At 61.0% G+C, this 18,728-nt stretch overlaps 2 protein-coding genes and 1 non-coding gene across 3 annotated transcripts; 2 read left to right on the forward strand and 1 right to left on the reverse strand.

Annotated features, from left to right (window-relative positions):
- Window positions 1-682: 682 nt before the first annotated feature.
- TRNAE-UUC lies at window positions 683-754 on the reverse strand. Its single transcript has one exon. It is a non-coding gene; the product is annotated as a tRNA-Glu (tRNA).
- Window positions 755-1,032: 278 nt separating this feature from the next.
- LOC116494597 (ras-related GTP-binding protein A) lies at window positions 1,033-10,352 on the forward strand. The gene is made up of 9 exons (XM_032196543.1): window positions 1,033-1,160; window positions 1,338-1,437; window positions 2,325-2,391; window positions 2,743-2,965; window positions 4,663-4,758; window positions 5,767-5,889; window positions 7,640-7,731; window positions 8,625-8,740; window positions 9,802-10,352. The coding sequence occupies exons 1-9, from the start codon at window positions 1,134-1,136 to the stop codon at window positions 9,897-9,899; spliced, it is 942 nt and encodes a 313-aa protein (XP_032052434.1). The 5' UTR covers window positions 1,033-1,133; the 3' UTR covers window positions 9,900-10,352.
- Window positions 10,353-12,469: 2,117 nt separating this feature from the next.
- Window positions 12,470-16,712, forward strand: KLF8 (Kruppel like factor 8). Its single transcript, XM_032196391.1, has 5 exons — window positions 12,470-12,496; window positions 13,314-13,896; window positions 14,460-14,562; window positions 14,663-14,799; window positions 15,885-16,712. Exons 1-5 carry the CDS (start codon window positions 12,470-12,472, stop codon window positions 16,064-16,066), a joined length of 1,032 nt encoding a protein of 343 aa, XP_032052282.1. The 3' UTR covers window positions 16,067-16,712.
- The last annotated feature ends 2,016 nt before the right edge of the window (window positions 16,713-18,728 follow it).

The raw sequence follows: 18,728 nt of genomic DNA on the forward strand, positions 1-18,728 counted from the left end.
GGGCAGAGGCTGTGGCGTTCATTGGGGTTCGGCAGTGCCCTCGCAGCCCGCCATGGCGCCGGGCCGCCACACGGGGGCGCACTGCGCCTCCCGCCGCTGCCACTGCGCATGCGCGCTGCCCGACCCTGTGGGCGCCCTCCTTGGCGTACCGCCGGGCGAGGCGCATGCGCGCCGAGAGGCGCCGGGGCGGTGACGCGCCCGCACTGCGCCGCGCATGCGCCCTGCATCCTGCCCGGAGCAGGGCACGGCGCGTGCTCAGCGCCCCGCCGCGGAGGGGGCTGTGCGCATGCGCATCGTGACAAGCGCGGAGGCGCTGTGCGCGTGCGTGCTGCCTCATGCCACAGACCGGGCGACGCACGGTGGCGGCGCATGCGTATTGCGCCCTGTGCGTGTGGGGGGGGGGGGGCGGTGCGCATGCGCACAGCGCCGCGGGTCCCCTCAAAAGCCTGCGCGGGGCCCGGGGCTGGGCCGGGCCCCTCAGGGCGCTGCTGGGGCCGGGTGGCAGCGGCGGGGCCCCACTGCGGCTCTCAGGGCCTTTATGGGCCGTGCTGGGCGGGTTCTGCCTCAGCGCCCCGCTCGGGGCTCGCTTCACGGGCTCCCCTCGTGCCCACTCCGGCTGCGGGCGCTCCCCTCAGCGCCCCTCAGGGCCCAAAAGCGGAGGACGAACAAAAATTTCACCTCCTTCCCATACCGGGAGTCGAACCCGGGCCGCCTGGGTGAAAACCAGGAATCCTAACCGCTAGACCATATGGGAGGCGCTGTGTGCACCTCGCCCCGCCCGCCCCAAGCCCCACGCAACGCTCCCGGCCCCGCAGCGCCCCCTGCAGGCCGCCCCCTCCTCAGTGCGCAGTGAGGGCTGCCCGCAGCCAAGATGGCGCCGCGCGCTTCACTCCCAGCCCCTCCCTCCCCGCCCCCCTCTGGCGGCGTCACGTGGCGCGGCGGGAGGAGGGGGGCGGGGCGCGCGCTCACGTGACCGGCGGCGGCCGCCGAGCGCTGGGTCCCGTGAGCGCGGCGGGGGGGGGGGCGGGGGGGGCGTAAGGACGGAGTAAAGCGGGAGGAAAGCCGGAGGAAAGGCGGAGGAAGGGCTGAGGAAGGCCCGCGGAGCGCCGCCGTGCTGTGCCCGCGGCTGGGGGATGCCGAGCGCCGCCATGAAGAAGAAGGTGAGGGGGGGAGGGGGCGGCCGGGCCCTGTCAGGCCGGGCCCTGGGGGCTCCGCGGGCAGCGCCTGGGAGGGAACAGCGGGGGGGGAGGGGCGGGGGGGTGTGGGGGGGGGCTGCGGGGCTCGGTGCCGTGCGGGGGCTGACCCTGGCTCTGTGTTTTTGTCCCCCCCCCCCTCAGGTGCTGCTGATGGGTAAAAGCGGGTCAGGGAAGACCAGCATGAGGTCCATCATCTTCGCGAATTACATCGCCAGGGACACCCGGCGCCTGGGCGCCACGAGTAAGGCTTCTCCTGGGGGAGCTGGGAGGCCCCCGGGGCTCGGGCGCTGTGGGTCGGAGGGGGGATGCTGCTCCCTGCCGCTCCCGGCCTGTGCCAGCAGCAGTCGGGGGCTCCCAGCTCGCAGCGAGCTTCGCTCCGTGGTTTGGATGAGGTCAGGCAGAGGCTGGAGCAAAAGGGGAAGGAGCCCTGAGCGCTGCTTCCAGTCCTGACGCTTTGCTCCTGGACTTTAACCTTCCTTTTCTTGGGGGGCGATCAGGGAGCAGCCTGTGGTGCTGCTGCACCTGCTGTCAGGGGTGTGCTCGGAGCAGCCTCCTCATTCTTGCTGGTGCTGAGGCCTCCCTGTCCTCAGCGTGCTGCTTGTGAGCCCAGAGGGAGGCCCGGTGATCTTGCTGTGCACAGTGGTTGTGGCAGGGGGAGGCACCAGTCTTAACGAGCATCCTCTGCCTCTTTTTTTGCCAAAGCCACTGGTGTAAAAAATAGCACTGAGTGGAAAGCCCCCTGCAACAGCCCCCAATTGCTCTGGGAGGACTCGATGTCTGACTGGCGCGTGTCCCTGTGTTGCTGTAGGTGTGGTCTCTTGAAGTTTACGCTGTTTGTGTGTTTTTAAGGCTGGTTTAAGCCCTCGCAGAACGTGCTGGGGCTGGTGCCGTGCTTCAAATATCGCAGAGGTCAGCGGGTGTTGGGACGGGGGAGCCACCTGCCGCAGCACAGCGGCGGCCTGGCTGGCGGGCAGGAGGGCTTGGGTTACTCAGGAGCTGGATTTACACCCAGCGCTGTTCAGAGGGAGCTCTGATAACCGTGAGCTGAACTGCAAAGAGCTGCCCGAGGAGGCGGCTGTGGTCTGGGTGCGTGGGGCAGTCGGTAACCCACTCGTTGTCTCTTTGCAGTCGATGTGGAGCACTCCCACGTGAGGTTCCTCGGAAACCTGGTGTTAAACCTCTGGGACTGCGGAGGGTAGGTGCTTGGATTCCTGCTTTTGGCGCTGCTGGGGGCCGGTGCTGTGAACGGGGTGGGGGTGGAACAGGAGCAGAGGGCCTTCTGCCCCGAAGGCAGCCGCGTGCTGCTCGTGTATGGAGCAGGCTCACTGCTCGCCGCTGTGGAACTGGTGAGGCAGCTCTGGGAAGAGCGGATCCCACATCTTAGGGCTGTGGGTGGAAGGAGGCTGGCCTCCTGCCTGCAGTCTCCGAGCTACCTCCGCGGGAAAGGCCGAGGAAAGTCCCACCCTTTCCTTGCTGGCTCCTTTCTTCTGCTGGCGAGGAGCCCGAGCCCTTCACCTGGTGCTTCTGTTGCTCTGCTCCTCCTCAGCCAGGACACGTTCATGGAGAATTACTTCACCAGCCAGCGGGACAACATCTTCCGCAACGTGGAAGTCCTCATCTACGTCTTCGACGTGGAGAGCCGCGAGCTGGAGAAGGACATGCACTACTACCAGTCGTGCTTGGAGGCCATCCTCCAGAACTCCCCTGATGCCAAGATCTTCTGCCTGGTGCACAAGATGGACCTGGTGCAGGAGGATCAGCGAGATCTGGTGAGCAGCTGGTAGTTGCCATAGAAATGCTTTCGGAGAGAGCATCTCCTGGCTGTGCGTTGTGTAACGGTGCTGTTCTGTGCTTCAAATCCAGCCCCGTCAGCACTGCTCCTCGAATTGTTTCTCAGATGTCTCTAAGAATTGTCTGAGCCCCTTCCTCCCTACCCAGATTGTGTCGGTGCTGTTTCCTGCATGTATCCAGTGGAGGAGAGACCTGATGGCTTTTAGTGACAGCTGCTCCCAGCCTTTGCTTTCATAGCTCCGGTTCTGATGCTGGGGGCAGGGAAGGAAGGGAGAGCTGAAGGAAACCCAGCAGACTTGGAGCTGCCTTTAACCGTCTGGGTGGCTCTGAGGATTGTGGCGATGACAGTGGTGGTTGGTTTCTTTTCAGCTCTCGCTTTCGATCCCACGTAAGCTGGGCCCTAAAGGCTGACAAAACAAAGGCTGAAACTTTCCCGGTTAACTAGAAAGTGGTTTGTACCAGGCAGTGCTTCTGCTTCCTGTCCCACGGCATTCGGTGTGCCTGCTTGCCCAGAGATCACCCTGGTTTAACGCTCCCGTGCTGCAGGAGGCATCCTGCAAAGGCCGTGGGTCAGCCTCTCGGTTGGGTTTGGTGTTTTCTGCTCTCCTCAGAGCTTTTGGAAGGTTGCAGGGAGACTGGAGGATATTGGATATCGCCAGCCTCGATTTTTCAGCTGTGACCGAAAGCAACCAGCTCCTGATATCAGAGGAAAAACTCTTCCAGGCTTAGGCACCTCTGCCTGAGGAGTACACCCCTGGCTGCTCGGCCACTCCCTGGCCTGCAGCAAGCCCGGAGGCCCCTTAGGCTGTTGCAAGAAGTCCCACGAAACTTCCCTCTGGCTCCTGGTGAGCGTCTGCAAAAACAGCTCAAAGAGCTTGTTCGGAGGGGCAGTTTGAAGATCTTTTCCTCCTTCCCTGTGAGCTGAAGGGGGAGTCTCAAACCTTGAAGCTGTTCTGTCCCGCTCTGTTCGGGGGCTGGGGTACAGCTGCAGGTTTTGGGTAGCTGTGCAGGTTCTGCTGAGGCCCTGGGGTGGGGTGGGCAGCTGGGAGGGGGCCTCTCTCTGGTTTTATTTCCCGTGCGTATCCCTGCGCAGTCACCAGGCTCTGTTCTGAGGCCGTTCCTGCAAACACTTGGCCTTGCTGCTTTTTTGCTGCTTCTGTAGGAGCCTGCTGTGAGGCTGCCTTCTCTTTGGCCCCTTCCTTTTTGTAGCCTGAACTTTGGAGGGCAGAATTTGGTGGGAGAAGGCTGCGTGTGAGCCTCGGAGCTGCCTCGTCCATGCAGTTCCTGCAGATGAAATTCTCTAGTGCTTTCCTTCTACCTTCTTCCCAGTGACCCAGCTTTTTGCACGTGGCCAGGGGATGTCAGATTTCTGCTCCTCTCTAAAACTCACACCCAGGAGCTTCCGTTTCTACTCCACAACACCGCGGTTATCTGAGGTTTGAGCCTCCTGCTGCAAGACAGCCGGGGTTGCTCGTCTCTGCTGCCCCAGTGGGAGAGGTTTCTGGCAGCCCGTCCCTGCCAACACGTGCTGCTGCTCCTCTTTCCCCAGCGCCGTGCGTTGTTGAGTTTTGTTTGAAACGTGTGCTGGAGGTGCCAGTCAGCAACCACACAAAGGAAGAAATATTTACACTCGACTGCTCATCTTTTTCTTTTTTCTTTTTTTTTTACTTCCCAGATTTTTAAGGAGCGTGAGGAAGACTTGAGGCGCCTTTCACGTCCCTTGGAGTGTGCTTGTTTTAGAACTTCCATCTGGGATGAGACGCTCTACAAGGTTTGTACCCCATCCTCTCTGCAGCCGGCCTTTTTCCCCCTCCCCACTTGAAAACGAGCACGAGGAAGGCGAGCGGTTAGCTCCTACTGCTCTGCTACTGACTGCTCCTCTTCAGATCTGCGCGGACTCCTCCTGGTGGAGGTTAGCTGGCCGGAATGGCATCAGCATTTTAAATTAAAAAAACAAAAGTAAAACTCCTCCATGTCTTGGAGTTGTGGTGTCACTTTAATGCTGCTTAAACGCTTTGCCTAGCCACTTCACAAAGACCTCGTGCATCTTTTAGTCATGTGTAGCCAGCAAGGAGCTCTTTCCTGGTTGCTTTTTCCCCACATTACAGTTAAAGCACTTCAGGCATTTACCATCCTGGGGATTTACTTTGCTACTTAGCTTCTAGGAGCGCGTGAGGGTGGCTTTTTGGTGGTGGTGGTTTTGGTTTGCCTTTTCTTGTTGGTCAGCCCTCGATGCAGTGTCAGAGTCTTCAAGGTGTGAGCGTGGTAGGTGCTGCCTGGGCTACGCTGGGAGCAAAGGAGCGTTGTCAGCTGCCAGCAAGCAGTGGTGGCAGCACGCTGGGTTGCTGGGCAGAAGGTGAGGAGCTCTTAATCTTGACTTCAGCAGGCAGATCTCACCATCCTGGCAAATCCATCTAAAAGCAGTTGAAATTCGGTGTAGGACGAGGTCTGGCTGAGGGTGATCCCGTACCGTGTGCCCGGCAGCACCCCTCACGCTGCCTGCACCCAGCTCCCTCTAGACACCGGCCCTCCCTTAACCTACTAACAGGTAGCAGGCTGTGTTGAGCTGTTTAAAAACAGGCAAAGCCGTGTGCTGCTCCACACGCAGCTCTCTGGAGCTCTGCAGACCTCGTGCCCTGGGCAGCAGGGTGGTGGGAGGCTCTGGTACGCACCGAGTGGACAGGAGAGCTGTGGGGATGGTAGGTGGAGACGTCAGCAGCTCGTGGTGAGGCTGGGGGATGTGTTAACGCAGCCCCTTCTTCTCTTTGTTTGCCCACAGGCTTGGTCCAGCATAGTCTATCAGCTGATCCCCAACGTCCAGCAGCTGGAAATGAACCTGAGGAACTTTGCTCAGATCATCGAGGCAGACGAAGTGCTTCTGTTTGAGAGAGCCACTTTCCTGGTGAATACAGCCGTTCTGCCCTTCGCGTCCCTCTGCCCAGCCTAGGACGGAGTTCCCTGGATGGAAAGTGCGGTTGTGGCAGTTGCCCAGAGAGAGGTGCCAGCACCAGATGGCAGAACGCTTTGATCCAGGCCTTGTGATACTCAAAGTAGCTGACAGGACTCCGTGGCTCATGTGACCTTCCCAAATTTCCACGGCTCGCAGTTGAGCCGAGGGCTTGAGTGGTATTTCCCTCTTCCAAGCTGCGGGAGGGTTTCAGATCCCCATTCTGTTATCAGCCGTGGGACTTGAGAATTCCTTTCTGCACAGGACGAGAGCCTTCTTTAGCTTGAAAAACAGTCTTTTCAGTTCCTTCTCGGCTGTTTTTTAACTGTTCTTGATTCCTTTTTTGCGAGTGCCTGATGCTCTACAAGCCTTAAGTGTGGATAGAGGCTCACTGACAGCTGGATTGCTGTGGGGAAACGTGTTGGTTAAACCCACCGCTGCCTGTCGTGCCGTTCTCTTAGTGCCTAGCTTGGTTCCTTCAGGCTTTGTACCTGTGCTCTCACTGACCTGAAGAAACTGATCTCAGTTTTGAGTGCTTTCCTTGACAAAGGCCTGACTGAAGTGACTTTTCTCGTTACTTTTCTCACTTCAACTGTCAGGATTAGGCACCTGCTGTTTCTGGCAAGTTCTGCTTTTAGAACTCGTGTAGCTAATGAATAGTTCCACCTTTGCGCTAGGTAGCAGTGCTTACATGCATTCAAAACCTGCATTTTTATTTTTTTATTTTTACTGAAAGCGACTTCTTTGCTACAAAAATTCTGTACTGATTTTCGGTGTAATGATGACTTTTTAAAGACTTTCTCCTTCTCACTGTTTTCTTACACTTAAACTTCCCCAGGGCCTCCTTTCTCCCGAAGTGAAATCTTATTCTGAAATTGTATTCGCAGCGCAGTAACAGGAAAACCTGGAGAGTTGAGAAAAGAGCTTGCATGTAGTGAAGGCTTTGGTATGGATGCGATTCTTGAATATGGTTAAACTTGTATCTGTAGGAACAGTTGGACAGGCTTAAAAGTAGGAAATAAAGATTTTTTAAGGTGCTTAAGGAAGGGGGGAAAAAAAACTCACAATTTAATTCCTGCAAGGCTGTAGCAGCTGATTTATGGATTCCTCTGAGCTTAAAGCTCGTAGCGTAGCGTTGTTCAAATAATGCTTCTTCCTGGTTTTCTGTGGGAACAAAGATAATGCAGCTGTTGGATGTGTGATCCCCCTTAAGCAGTAAATGCCCTTCTCAGCCTGTTGGATTTTTGGCTGGGGCGTGAAGGTGTGTGGGCTGCCAGCCCCGTGGAAGGGGCTGGGGAGAGGAGAGGTAGGCGTGGGTCACGGCGCGAGGAATCCTGGAAACTTTTGATCTTTCCAGCCTCTGCAGCCGAGCACCAAGGTCTGCACCTTGCTGCTGCATTGCTGCGTGGGAGGGGAGGGAGGGGAGCGGATCCGAGCGCAGGCAGCGTAGCCCCATCTCGCTCTGACTCAGTTAATTGGTGCAGGGAGAGCTCCCTAGGAAGCCAGCCGCCTGTGTTCCGCTGTTCCACCTTGTACTTTTCCACCTTGTGCTTTTTTTTGTGCTTTACGTTGAGTTAAAACGGCACCAAGTCGGGGTGTTCAGGCCCCAAAGGGACAGGAGTGCCTCTGGGGTGTTTACAGCTCAGCACTTGCGAAGGGCTCCCCTGAAATCAGTGACTAACCCTGCGTTTTTTCTGCCTTCCAGGTCATTTCTCACTATCAGTGCAAAGAACAGCGGGATATCCACAGATTTGAGAAAATCAGCAACATTATTAAACAATTCAAGCTAAGTTGCAGGTGAGCTGGTCCAGTGGGAAGGATCCCTGAGCAGGGGTTTTGGTGTCATGCCGAGACGAGGAAGCTTTCCAAGTGAACATTGCCTTTATACCTCCTTGGCGGGAGGAGGTGCCTCGGTTAAATTGCTTTCTAGAAAGCACGGTGGTCAAAAACGTCCGAGTTTCTTCTCATCTTTCATAACTTCCTCCTCTGGTGATTGTTGAAAGGGGGTTGTTTTGAAACACCCATTTTCTGCTCGGCCTTTTTCTCCTGGGCAAGGTGGGGAAGTGCCAGGAGCGGGCTGAGGAGCTGGAGGCAGTTGGCAGTGCAGGCGAAGGGCTTTGCCAGCGCCCTGGTCTGGGAGGAAGGGGCTTGCAAGCCCGTGGTTATCAGCATTTTGAACTGGAAAATAGAAAGCTTACTTCAGAGTACCTCGTCTTGTGAACCGCCCTCAGGTTCCCCAGTCTGTCAGCAACATCTGGAAGTGTTCAGAGCCCGGACAGGACGGGGAAGCAGCAGCGTGCTTTGCAGAGCTGCCTTGAGATCCTTCAGCTTTGTGCTTGCTTCCAGAGGGTGTAAAACTGTCCCGGGAGTGACAGCTTCATCCGTGGGACAAGTGATGCTGGGCACAGCGTCCTCCACGGGGCGGTGGAGCTGTGTCTCGAGTTACAGCCAGCCAGCAGTCTGATGGCTTCGTGCTGCCCTTGCTGGATGAATGAAGCCTGAAGCTGGAGGGTTTGCTTCTTAAAAACAAACCCCAGCCTCACCTGGTGGTCACGTCCCCCTTTGCAAGCAATGCTTCTTTGTTTCCAGTGCTGAACAGTGACCCTGGGGATGGGGTGGGGAACTTGTGAGTGCTGTTACAGTAACACTACATTTCCCTTTTTCTTTTTTTTTTTTTTTTCCCTCTGTAGTAAGCTGGCCGCTTCTTTCCAGAGCATGGAAGTGAGGAACTCTAACTTTGCTGCTTTTATCGACATCTTCACCTCAAACACATACGTGATGGTGGTTATGTCGGACCCTTCAATACGTAAGTAAAGCAGAGACGAGCCTGGGGCCGTTGTTCACGGGGACGAGCAGCTGGCTTAGTTAGGGTGCGTTCCTGCTGGAACGTGGCACAGAGCAGGCAAAGCAATAAAAAGGATTGGCTTAAAAGGCACGGAGGGAAAGGGGAGGTGGTTCAGCAGCGCCTTGCCTCGCAGGAGGAGCGGAGCCGGCGCTGTTTGGCGCAGGGTCGGAGCCACGGTGGGGAAGCGCGGTGGCAGATGTGACCTGATGGGATAGGTCGCGTCTGACAGCCTATTTTGGGCTGCGCTGCTTTGGCAGCCACGGTGATTTTTTGGAAAGGAAGCAGGGATGGTTTATGCATGAGTTCTTGCTCTTCTTGCCTGAACCGTCTCGGTGGGCAAGGGCTCTAATTATAGTCGCGTCTATTTATCTTAACGACTTGCGGCCAGCAGTGCCAGAGGCACGGCCTGAATATGTGACTGTGTTTATATTCCTGATCGAAGCTGCTTCTGGTAAAATGTGAGGTGCTGAAGGCACGCTGACCTGGGCAGCTGCGTGGCCGACAGCTGTTAATCTTGTCCTCCCCTTTTTGAAGGGGTTCCTGCGTTAGGGAAAACCTGAGTGAGCCCTGGGGTGCTGGGTGAGCTACTGAGCTGTGATATTCCTGTGCTCGAGCAGCAGATGAGAAGCTGAAGTGACTTCTGCACGACCACAGCTTGTCCTGACTCTTCTCCTGTGCCTCCCTGATATCAGCGAGCAGCCCCCACCTCCCTGCGCCACGCAGGGAGCAGGAGGCCGGGAGGTTGGTGCTCCCTGAGCAGTAGGGAAGAGCGCCGGCTTCACACTGCGTCACTTCTCCAAATTTAGGTGAAATCTGGTGCCGCCCGGTGCAAGTAAAAGCTGTAGAACACTTGTGCCCTCTGCTGAGCAGCGGGCTTCACTCCTCCTTTTCGTCATGGTGCTGAGTTTGGCGTGGCAACGTGAGCCCAAACCAGCCAGGGTTCTGATTTGGTTCTGCTGACAGGAGCTCAGATGAGTGCTGTCCATTCCTTCTAACTTTTTCTTCTCCCTTCTCCATCTCAGCTTCTGCAGCTACGCTGATCAACATCCGCAACGCCAGAAAACACTTCGAGAAGCTGGAGCGAGTGGACGGACCAAAGCACAGCCTGCTCATGCGCTGAGCGCCGGCCGACGCACCTGGTCGTTGGGGGGAGAAAAAGTGAATCGGAACTACTTTTTTAGGAGAATCTAACAATGTGGATGTCTTTGTGGGTTTTGAAATGAGTGTGCTGCTTACCACCGCAATCTTCTTTATTGTTTCTCCTTGTAACGTTGGACACTAGTCACTCGGATGATGTCTGGATACACTGCGGACCTTCAAAAGAGACTTCCTGGCGTGTGTGGGGTTGGGAAGAAGTAAGGACAGGTGATGTGCACGTGGTCTCATGCTCCTGGCTGTCATAGTGGCACGTGGCAGAGCCTTTCTGGATGTTCTGCTCCCAGGTGATCGTATAAATCACAGGGATGGAGTATTTACTATTTTATTGGTAGGTTGCTAGAATACATTTATAAATTTCTCCTTGTCTTCAGTCATGAAAATAAATTTTTTGCTACCGGGGATTTCAGATCCTAGAGCTTTGGACACCGTGGGCTTGCTTTCTTCTAAAACCCGGGGCAGCCTTGGCAAGCAGACGTGCCCTCGCTGCGTTTCCCCTTCCCCAGCCTCTGGGGAGTGCCAGCTGAAGGTCACTCCCGAATTTCCCCTCGAGATTATTTTTTTCTCCATATGGAGGCAAAATTCACCAGGCGGGTGAAGCAGCCGGGATGCCCTTGGCCTCTCGACGCTTCCCGAGGTGACGGAAGGTGGCGGCGAGGTGTCCCTGCCCTCCTTGCTGGGGCTGCCGTGGGCACGTAGGAATTGCAGAGCGCGGTGGCTGGGGACTGTGCGTGCATGAGCGACGGGAGCCGTGTTCGTGGCAGGCCACTCGGACGGCGTTCGGCACCGGGGTGGCTGTAGTACTGTCTATTTTTAATGAGGTTTGATGCCACTAAACACAGGAGGAACAGGAGCACTGAGTTAGGGGGCTCTGACTTGCTGGGTGGGACCTGATGCCTGTCAGCATCTTTTTTTTAATTTTTTTCTCGCTGCATCAAATGACTTTATAAAAAAAAAAAAAAAAAAAAAAAAAGGGTGTGGCAACTCCCAGCCTAGCTCCATTTTGTGTTCTCGAAATCACGCTTTTCCCCTCTATCCCCGGCCCACACACTCGGAAAAAAAATCTGAAAGGGTGAGTCTGTGGTGTGAGAGCAGAGCTAAAGGGCACATCTCGGCTGGGGAGCCGAGGCCGGGCTGCGCACGAGCTCTTCCACCGGTTCTAAAGCGTGGCAGGATGAAACACCCCGTGTCTTGCACCGCCTCCTCAGCAGCTGCATTTGGGAGCTGTGGGGCTGGGTGGATTTCCAGCGAGAGCCACCGAGGCGGCGTCCCCGGGGGAGAGGAGCTTGGACGCCGATTCCCAACTCAGACTTTGTGGGGAGCGCTGCTGCCTCTCCCTACCTCGTTGGAGCCTCGGGAAGGTCGACAGCAGCTGCTGGGGAGGCAGCTTGGAGATCTGGGGAGAGCAGAAGGCGGCTCAGGGCCGTGGTTGCGGGGTGGAGCTGAAGACACCTTGCTGAGGGCACTGCTTCACAGCGGGCTGGAGGACGGGACCGGGTGGGAAACGCTGCCTGAGGGGCTGTGGGCACGGGGAAGGGGATGCGTAAAGGGGGAAAAGTGTGTGGGGTGGGGGGGGCAGGTAATAAAGGGGTGTGGAGGGAGCTGTCAGACAGCGGCAGTGTGCAGAGAAATGAAGCCGCTGCTTCTATTTCGAGGTGGCCAACTCACCTCTTGGCCGTACCCCGCTGGGTTTTGTTCGTCCCTGTCCCAAAAGCCCAACCTGGAGGCGTTTTGCCCAGCCTGGGGTCCCACCGGCCTTCCCTGGTGCCTCAGCCCCTTGGTACCCAAACACCCCAAACGGTGCTGCCTGCCCCGGCCCTCGGGCATCCCACAGGCGGAGCTGGCCCCAGAGAGGGGCAAAACCCCAAAAAGACCCCAGGGCAAATCCCATGGGGGGATTTGGGGTGGGGGGGGCCCCGCTGGGAGCCCGGCTGCCCCAATGGCTGTGCCTCCTGCCGCCGTGCTCCCCGGTGGCTCTGCGAGCCGTTTCCTTCCTGCCACCTGAGGTGAACCGAGCGGCCCGGGGAGGGAGAAAGGAAAAAAAAAAATAAAAAAAGAAAAATAAAAGAAAAAAAAAAAAAAAAAAAAACCAAAAAAAAACCAAAAAAAAGCACGTTTTTTGTTTAAATAACTCAGGGTGGGGCCTGCAGGGCGGGGGGGGGGCCCGGCCCACGAGGCCTTGGGCAGGGCCCCTCAGGGGGCTTCCCCAGCCCCAATTCCCCCATTTCTCACCCCAAAGCCCCCCGCACCCCCCGCACCCCCGGGCCCCGTCCCCATAGCAACGGGGGGGGCGCCGCCCATTGGCTGCTGCCAGCGGTGACGTCACTTTTAGGGGCTCCCCCCCACCCCCCCCTCCCTCCCCTCCCTCCGTGAGGGCCCCGTGGCGGCCCCGCCCCTCCCCTCCCGTGGGCGCGGCGCGGCGCGGCCCAGCCCCGCCCGGCCCCGGCACGGCCCCACCCGCCCCGCCCCGCCCCGCCCGGCGCCGCCCCGGGGCCCGGGGCAGCGGCGGCGGCGGCGGCGGCGGCGGCTGCTGCGATGCGCTCGAAGGAGGCGCACGGCAAAGTGAGAGCGGCCGGGCCGGGCCGGGCCGGGCCGGGGGGGAGCGGGGCGAGGCGAGGCCGCCTCCATCTTGAGCGGCCTCTTAAAGGGGCCGCGGGGCCGGGGTGGGGCTGTGGAGGGGGGGGGGGGGAGGTTGGGATATGAGGGGAGGGGGGGAGGGGGGAAGGGGGGAGGGGGGGGGACGCGGCCCCGGTTGTGCCCCGCAGGTGCCGCCCCGCCCCGCACGGGGCCTCCCGGGGCCTGCCCGGGGGTGGGGGCGAGGGGTAAGCGGGGCCATTTTGGGAGGGGGGTGGTGGGGTGGGGGTGGGGGTGGGTGAGGAGGGGGGGGGCAGCTCCCGCCCCGTGCCCTTCCCCCCCCCCCCCTCTTCCGTCCCCTCCCGTCCCCTCCCTGACGCCCCGGGGGTGGCGGCGCCTTTAAGCGCGGCCCCGCTTCCGGGGAGCGCGCGCGGGGAAGGTCACGGCGGGAGGCGGGGGGGGGGGCGAGGCGCGACGTCGCCGCGCGCGCGCCCCCTCCCCCTCCCTCCCCTCCCTCCCCGCCCCGCCCCGCCCCGCCCTTTGGTCTTAAAGGGCCCGGCCTCTTTAATAAGGCGCGGGGGAGGGGGCGAAGCCACGCCCTCACCTCAAAGCCACGCCCACCTCAGGCCACGCCCACATTCCGAGGCTCCGCCCCCCCGGCACGCGGTGGGGGGGGGGGGGGGGCGGTGTCCGTTGGCGGCGCCCGGAGCAGGTGGGTGGGGAGGTGGTGGTGGGGGGGGGGGGGGTGTAATTAACCCCCCCGTTAATTACCGAGCGGCCGCGTTAATCAGCGCTTAACCCGCAGGGCGCGGGGCAGGGGAAGGCGCCCCCCAAGATGAGCTCGTCCTCGCTGCTGGCCGAGCCCCCCCTGGAGCCCCCGGTGCTGCTGGCCGACATCAAGACGGAGCCGCCCGAGGAGCTGCTGGCCACCGACTGCGGGCAGCCGCAGGCCGAGCCCGTCGACCTCTCCCTCAACAAGGCCAAGGCCCCGCCGCTGCCGCCACCGCCGCCCCCGCCCGCCACGCAGCCCCCGCCGCCCCCACCGCCCCCCTCCGTGCACTCGTCCCCTCTGCTGGTGGCTCCCCCCGTCCCCGCCGCCCCCAGCGTCTCCATCGCGTCCCCGGCGCTGGGCTCGGCCGCCTCGGCCATCCCGGCCGTGCTGTCGCCCGGCTCCATCCTGGCGTCGTCGCAGGGCAGCGGCGGGCAGCAGATCCTGCACGTCATCCACACCATCCCCTCGGTCAACCTGCCCAGCAAGATGGGCAACCTGCAGACCATCCCGGTGGTGGTGCAGTCCCTCCCCGTCGTCTACACCACCATGCCGGCCGACGGCGTCACCGCCATCACCGTGCCGCTCATCGGGGGCGATGGCAAGAACACCGGCTCCGGTAAGGGGCTCGCCCGCTGCTTTCCCGCACGAGGCGTCGTCTGTCGGAGGGGTGGCGACCCCAAAAAGTGGCCCCCGAGTCCCCCTGGCACGGGACAGCGGTGTCCCCGTGCTGGTGGCCTCGTGTCTGTCCCAGGGAGTGGCACAAAGCGGTGCCACCCGGCTGCTGGCCACCCACAGTGGCTCCAGTTTCAGTGTCCCCCCTCATAATGTCCCCACTGTGTCCCCCTCCATATGGGGTGGGTGGCCTGGGTACCCACCCCCAAAACATCCCCTATCCTAACTGCGTCCCCATCCCCCTTACGAAGGGGTTTATGTCCCCCTTGCGTCCCCTCCTTTGGGCAGAGAGCAGCGTCCCCAAGCTGCCCCCACACCCACACGGGTACCTCCCTGTCCCCAAACTCCCGTTAATTTTTTAGGGGGGGGGTCACGCCACCGCCTGTCGGTGCGCTGGGGGCGGCGGGCGGGTTTTTGGGGTGTTTGCTCCCCACGTGCCCTGCACTCCCGGCCTGACCCCGTCCCTCCTTGTTCCTCAATAGCTTTTCTTTCCCGCCCCCCCCCCAGTGAAAATCGACCCTGGCGCCATGTTCCCCATGGACATGCCGAGCGACAGCGAGGACAGCGCCTCGGAGAGCGGCCCCGCGCCCTTCCAGGACCTGCAGCGCGAGTGAGTGCAGCCCCGGGACCATTGGGGTGGTGGTGGGGGGGTCCCGGGGGGGTGCACGGCGCCGCCATCCCTGTCCCTGTCCCCTGTCCCCCCCCCCCAGGCCTGCCACCCCGCGCCTGCCCCGCGCCGAGTCCCCCGACCTGAAGAAGCGGCGGATCCACCAGTGCGACTTCGAGGGCTGCAACAAGGTGTACACCAAGAGCTCCCACCTCAAAGCCCACCGGAGGATACACACGGGTAATGGGGCCGGGGGGGGACGGGGTGATGGGGTAATGGGGTAGTGGGGTAAAAAGGTGGTGGGGTGATGGGGTGAGAGGGTAGTGGGGTGAGAGGGTGATGGGGTGACAGGGTAGTGGGGCCATGGGGGAATTAATTGGGCAGCAGGGTAACAGGGAAGTGGAGTGATGGGGTAGCGGGGTGACGAGGTGACAGGGTGATGGGGTAGTGGGGTGACAAGGTGACAGGTAGTGGGGCAAATGGGGTGAGAGGGTAGTGGGGTGACAAGGGGACAGCGGGGTGGCGGGGTAGTGGGGCCATGGGGTAATAGGGTGACGGGGTAATGGGGTGACAGGGTGACGGGGTGACAGCACAGTGGGGTGTCAGGGTAATGGGGTGTCGGGCAGAGGGGTCTCGGGGCCGCCCAGGGGCAGTTCCCCAGCCTGGGGCAGGTCCCTGGGGGCCCCGAGCCCAGCCCCGGGGACCGCCGGGGGGCGTGGCCTCGACGCAGGGGGCGTGGTCTAGGGCAGGGGGCGTGGCGTCCAGGTGCTGCCGGCCACGCCCCCAGCCCGCAGGGTGGGCGGGGCCCGGCGGCGTTGGGCCCGGCGCGGCCTCTGCGGGCGTGGCGCCGTAATGCACCTAATAGGCGCGCCCCGCGCTGCGTTACCGTAACGCCCATAATAAGCGCGCAACAGAACCCAGTTTAGGGCTGTCAGCGCCGCGCACCCAGCGCAGGGCCACGCGGGGGCAGCCTCGGCCCGGCCGTGCCGTGGCCGCGCACCGGGAGCTCCTCCGGGTGGGGGCGGCACCGCTTTGTGGCTGGCAGATAGCGGGGTAACGCCCGGGGGGGGGCACGGCGGCTGTAGGGCGGTGCCGCAGGGCGCCCCACAAATGCAGGTCCCGGCCGCAACCCACCCAGCGCACACCCCTTTTGGGGCCGTTGTTGAATTGCACTTAGTGCTGCCCCCATAGCATTTTGGGGCCGTTACCGTATTTCACCTAGCGCCCCGCCGCAGGCACTTTGGGGGCGTTACCGTATTGCACCTAATAGCGGACTGCTGTGGTGCTGCCTGACCCCCTGCTCCCCCCATGTCTATACCCCGCAGGCGAGAAGCCCTACAAGTGCACCTGGGAGGGCTGCACCTGGAAGTTCGCCCGCTCGGACGAGCTGACCCGGCATTTCCGCAAGCACACGGGCATCAAGCCCTTCCGCTGCTCGGACTGCGACCGCAGCTTCTCCCGCTCCGACCACCTGGCCCTGCACCGCCGGCGGCACATCATGATGTGAGAGGAGCGAGGCGACCGGGGGCACGGCGGTGGTCTCACAGCCCGGGGACTGCAGGGATCGAGGCCCCAGCACCAGCGCGGGACGGCCTCCGGAGCATCCTCCTCGTCCTCCTCCTCCTCCTCTGGGCCTCTCCTCCCCGCGGCAGCACCTGGAGGCTCCTCCTGGGCTCCTCTTGGCTCTCGGCGGCCTCCTGCCCATCCTCTGCGCTCGCCTTCCCCGTGGACGTGGCGAGGATCGAGGCGGGGAGGTCTCCACTCTGCCTCCTTCCACCTGGGAAAGCCGCCGAGCCTCCTTCCCTGCCTCGCCCAGAGCCCCTCTCCGTGTGTCGCCTCTTCCCGAGCCCCCCCTTGGCCCGCACCGGGTTCCCCAGGACTTGCTGGGGGCCGGGAAGAAAAGAAAAAGCTAAGGGGAAGGGGGTACAAAAGGAAACAAAAAAAAAAAAAAAAAGGAGGAAAAAAAAAAAAAAGCCCCAACCCACCACCGAGACCGCCAGCACGGAAAAAAAGGGAAACTTTGCGGAACGTGGAACTGTGATTTTTGGAGTTCTGAGGGGGGGTGGGAGGGGGTGGGGTGCTGGCTCGCAGTTTTTGCAGACTATGGGACAGTCGAAGCGTTTCTAACTTAAAAAGGCAGCAGCCTCCCTATGGACCGTGGCCACGCGCTTTTCTTTGTACTGGTAATGGGGATTTTTGTGGGGTCGCCCTCGCTGTGGTGCTGTGGTGCTGGGAGGGCGGCAGCATTCGGGGTGGTGGGGAGGGGAAGGGTGATGGGGGCCGTGACCCCCCCCCAGGGCCAGTTGGAGCCGGGGAGCTTCCCAGGGAGCTGCCTTTGAGGTTGGGGAGGGGGGGGCAGAGCCCCACAGCCCCCAAAAAGGGCCCTCTTTGGGGTCTTTTCCTCTGTGTGCGTGTGTGTGCATGTCCCCATCCCACCCCCTGCCCGTGCTCACCAGCTGGTCCAGCTCCTCAGGGCCGGGGGGAGCCCCCACATCCTTCCCTGCCTCGAGAAGACCCCAAAAGACCCCAAAAGGGGAGGCTGTGACAGTCCCGGGGGGGGGCAGCACTACTGATGTCCCGTCCGGGGTCCGTCCTGCCAATCTGCTGTTTTCCAAGACCAGGATGATGGGGTTTGGGGTGGGGGCTTTTTCTTCTTCTTTTTTTTTTTTTTCTTCCTTTTTTTTTTTTTTCCCTGTTTGTTTGTTTTAAAACCGTGAGATTTTAAACTCTTGAGCTGTGACATTTGTACAAAAGCGTTTGATGTTTTTCTACAGGGGAATAACATTGGAAGCGGAGAGGAGCTTGGTGGTGTGTGTCTGCGCCGCGGGAGGGGCTGAGCTGGGTGAAACGACGTCCCGCACCCCCCGAGGTCCTCTTCTGAGGTTTTATTGAAGAGAAAAAAAAAAAAAAAAACAAAAATCAAAAAGAGGGGGGAGGAAATAGAGTTGTACCCAAGAGGAGGAAGGCCCTGGACATCGGTCCCCTCTGCAGGCTGCTGTGGTTGAGGAGGGGGCTCAGGCCCTGCTGGGCTCCTGCCTCCTCCCTTAATACCCTCTCCTGAGGCCCCACTGCTTCCCAGCCCTACAGAGCCCTGGTGGCGCTAATTAGCCTTAATTGCACCGAGCAGCCTCACGTGGGGCCTCCACACACCCCTCACGGGCCCAGGAACCCCTCCACGTTTGGCCTGGGGCCACCACCCCGCTCCCTGAGCTGTGTTGTGGTGTCCCGGCCCCATAGGGCTGGCTTCAGGCCTGCCTCGGCCCCATGAACCCCACCGGTGACCCCCTTGGACCTGCTGGCGGGGCTTCCCCCATGGGAGCTGCTGTGACCCCACTGTGCCCCATGCATGGGCCGTGCACCTCGAGGCCTCCCCAGCGAGGCTCAGGGTGGCGCTCACCCAACCTTATTGACCCCAAAGGCGTCCATGAGCTGTTGTGGAGACCGCAGAGCTGCGTCTCGGCCCCATGGCACCCACAAGTGACTTCCCCATGTGCCTGGGAGCCCCCTGGTATCTCCTTGAAGCCCAGCCGGTGCCCACCAGAAGCCCCCTTTGCATGGTGTGCTCAGGCTGGGAGTGAGATGAACCCCAAAGAGCTCCGTGGTGTCCTTTGGGGTGAGCAGGGTTCAATCCTCCCTGCTTTGGGTTTTGCCCCGGTTCCTGGGTTCCCGGGGGGGGCCTCTCCGGCCCCGTGTTCACCAGACTGGTTCAGCAGGGGCCGGGCGATTTGGGGCGGCCGCCGCGCTTTGAAGGGCTCCAAAAAAGGGTCTGATGGCCGCCAGCCTCCCGGCGGGGAAAAGGAGAAGGCGGAAAAGGTGGTTTTGGGTTTCGGCGGGGGATTGGGCCGCCCCGGCCGCCCTGCGGGGCTTTGTCTGCTGGTGGCGGTGAAAGGGATCCCCGGGGGCCGTGTCCCGACTGCTGCATCCCAGGGGAGGCGAATTTGGGGCCGTGCAGCGAGGGGTGGGTGCTCCTGGGATGGGGCAGAGCCCTGCGGGGGTCCCCAGCACTGGGGGGGGGACCCCAGATTTGGTTCTCGACCTGGGTCATGGTCGGAGCTTTTCCTGCCCCTCGCTCTGGTTTGACCTGGGGATGCTCAGCACCGGTTTGGGTACAGCGGGCGCCCGGTTTCAGGCACCTGGGGGTGCACCCAGGAGCCCCCCACAGCTGGGGG

Source organism: Aythya fuligula, chromosome 13, assembly GCF_009819795.1.
Source record: "Aythya fuligula isolate bAytFul2 chromosome 13, bAytFul2.pri, whole genome shotgun sequence".
Lineage (NCBI taxonomy): Eukaryota > Metazoa > Chordata > Aves > Anseriformes > Anatidae > Aythya > Aythya fuligula.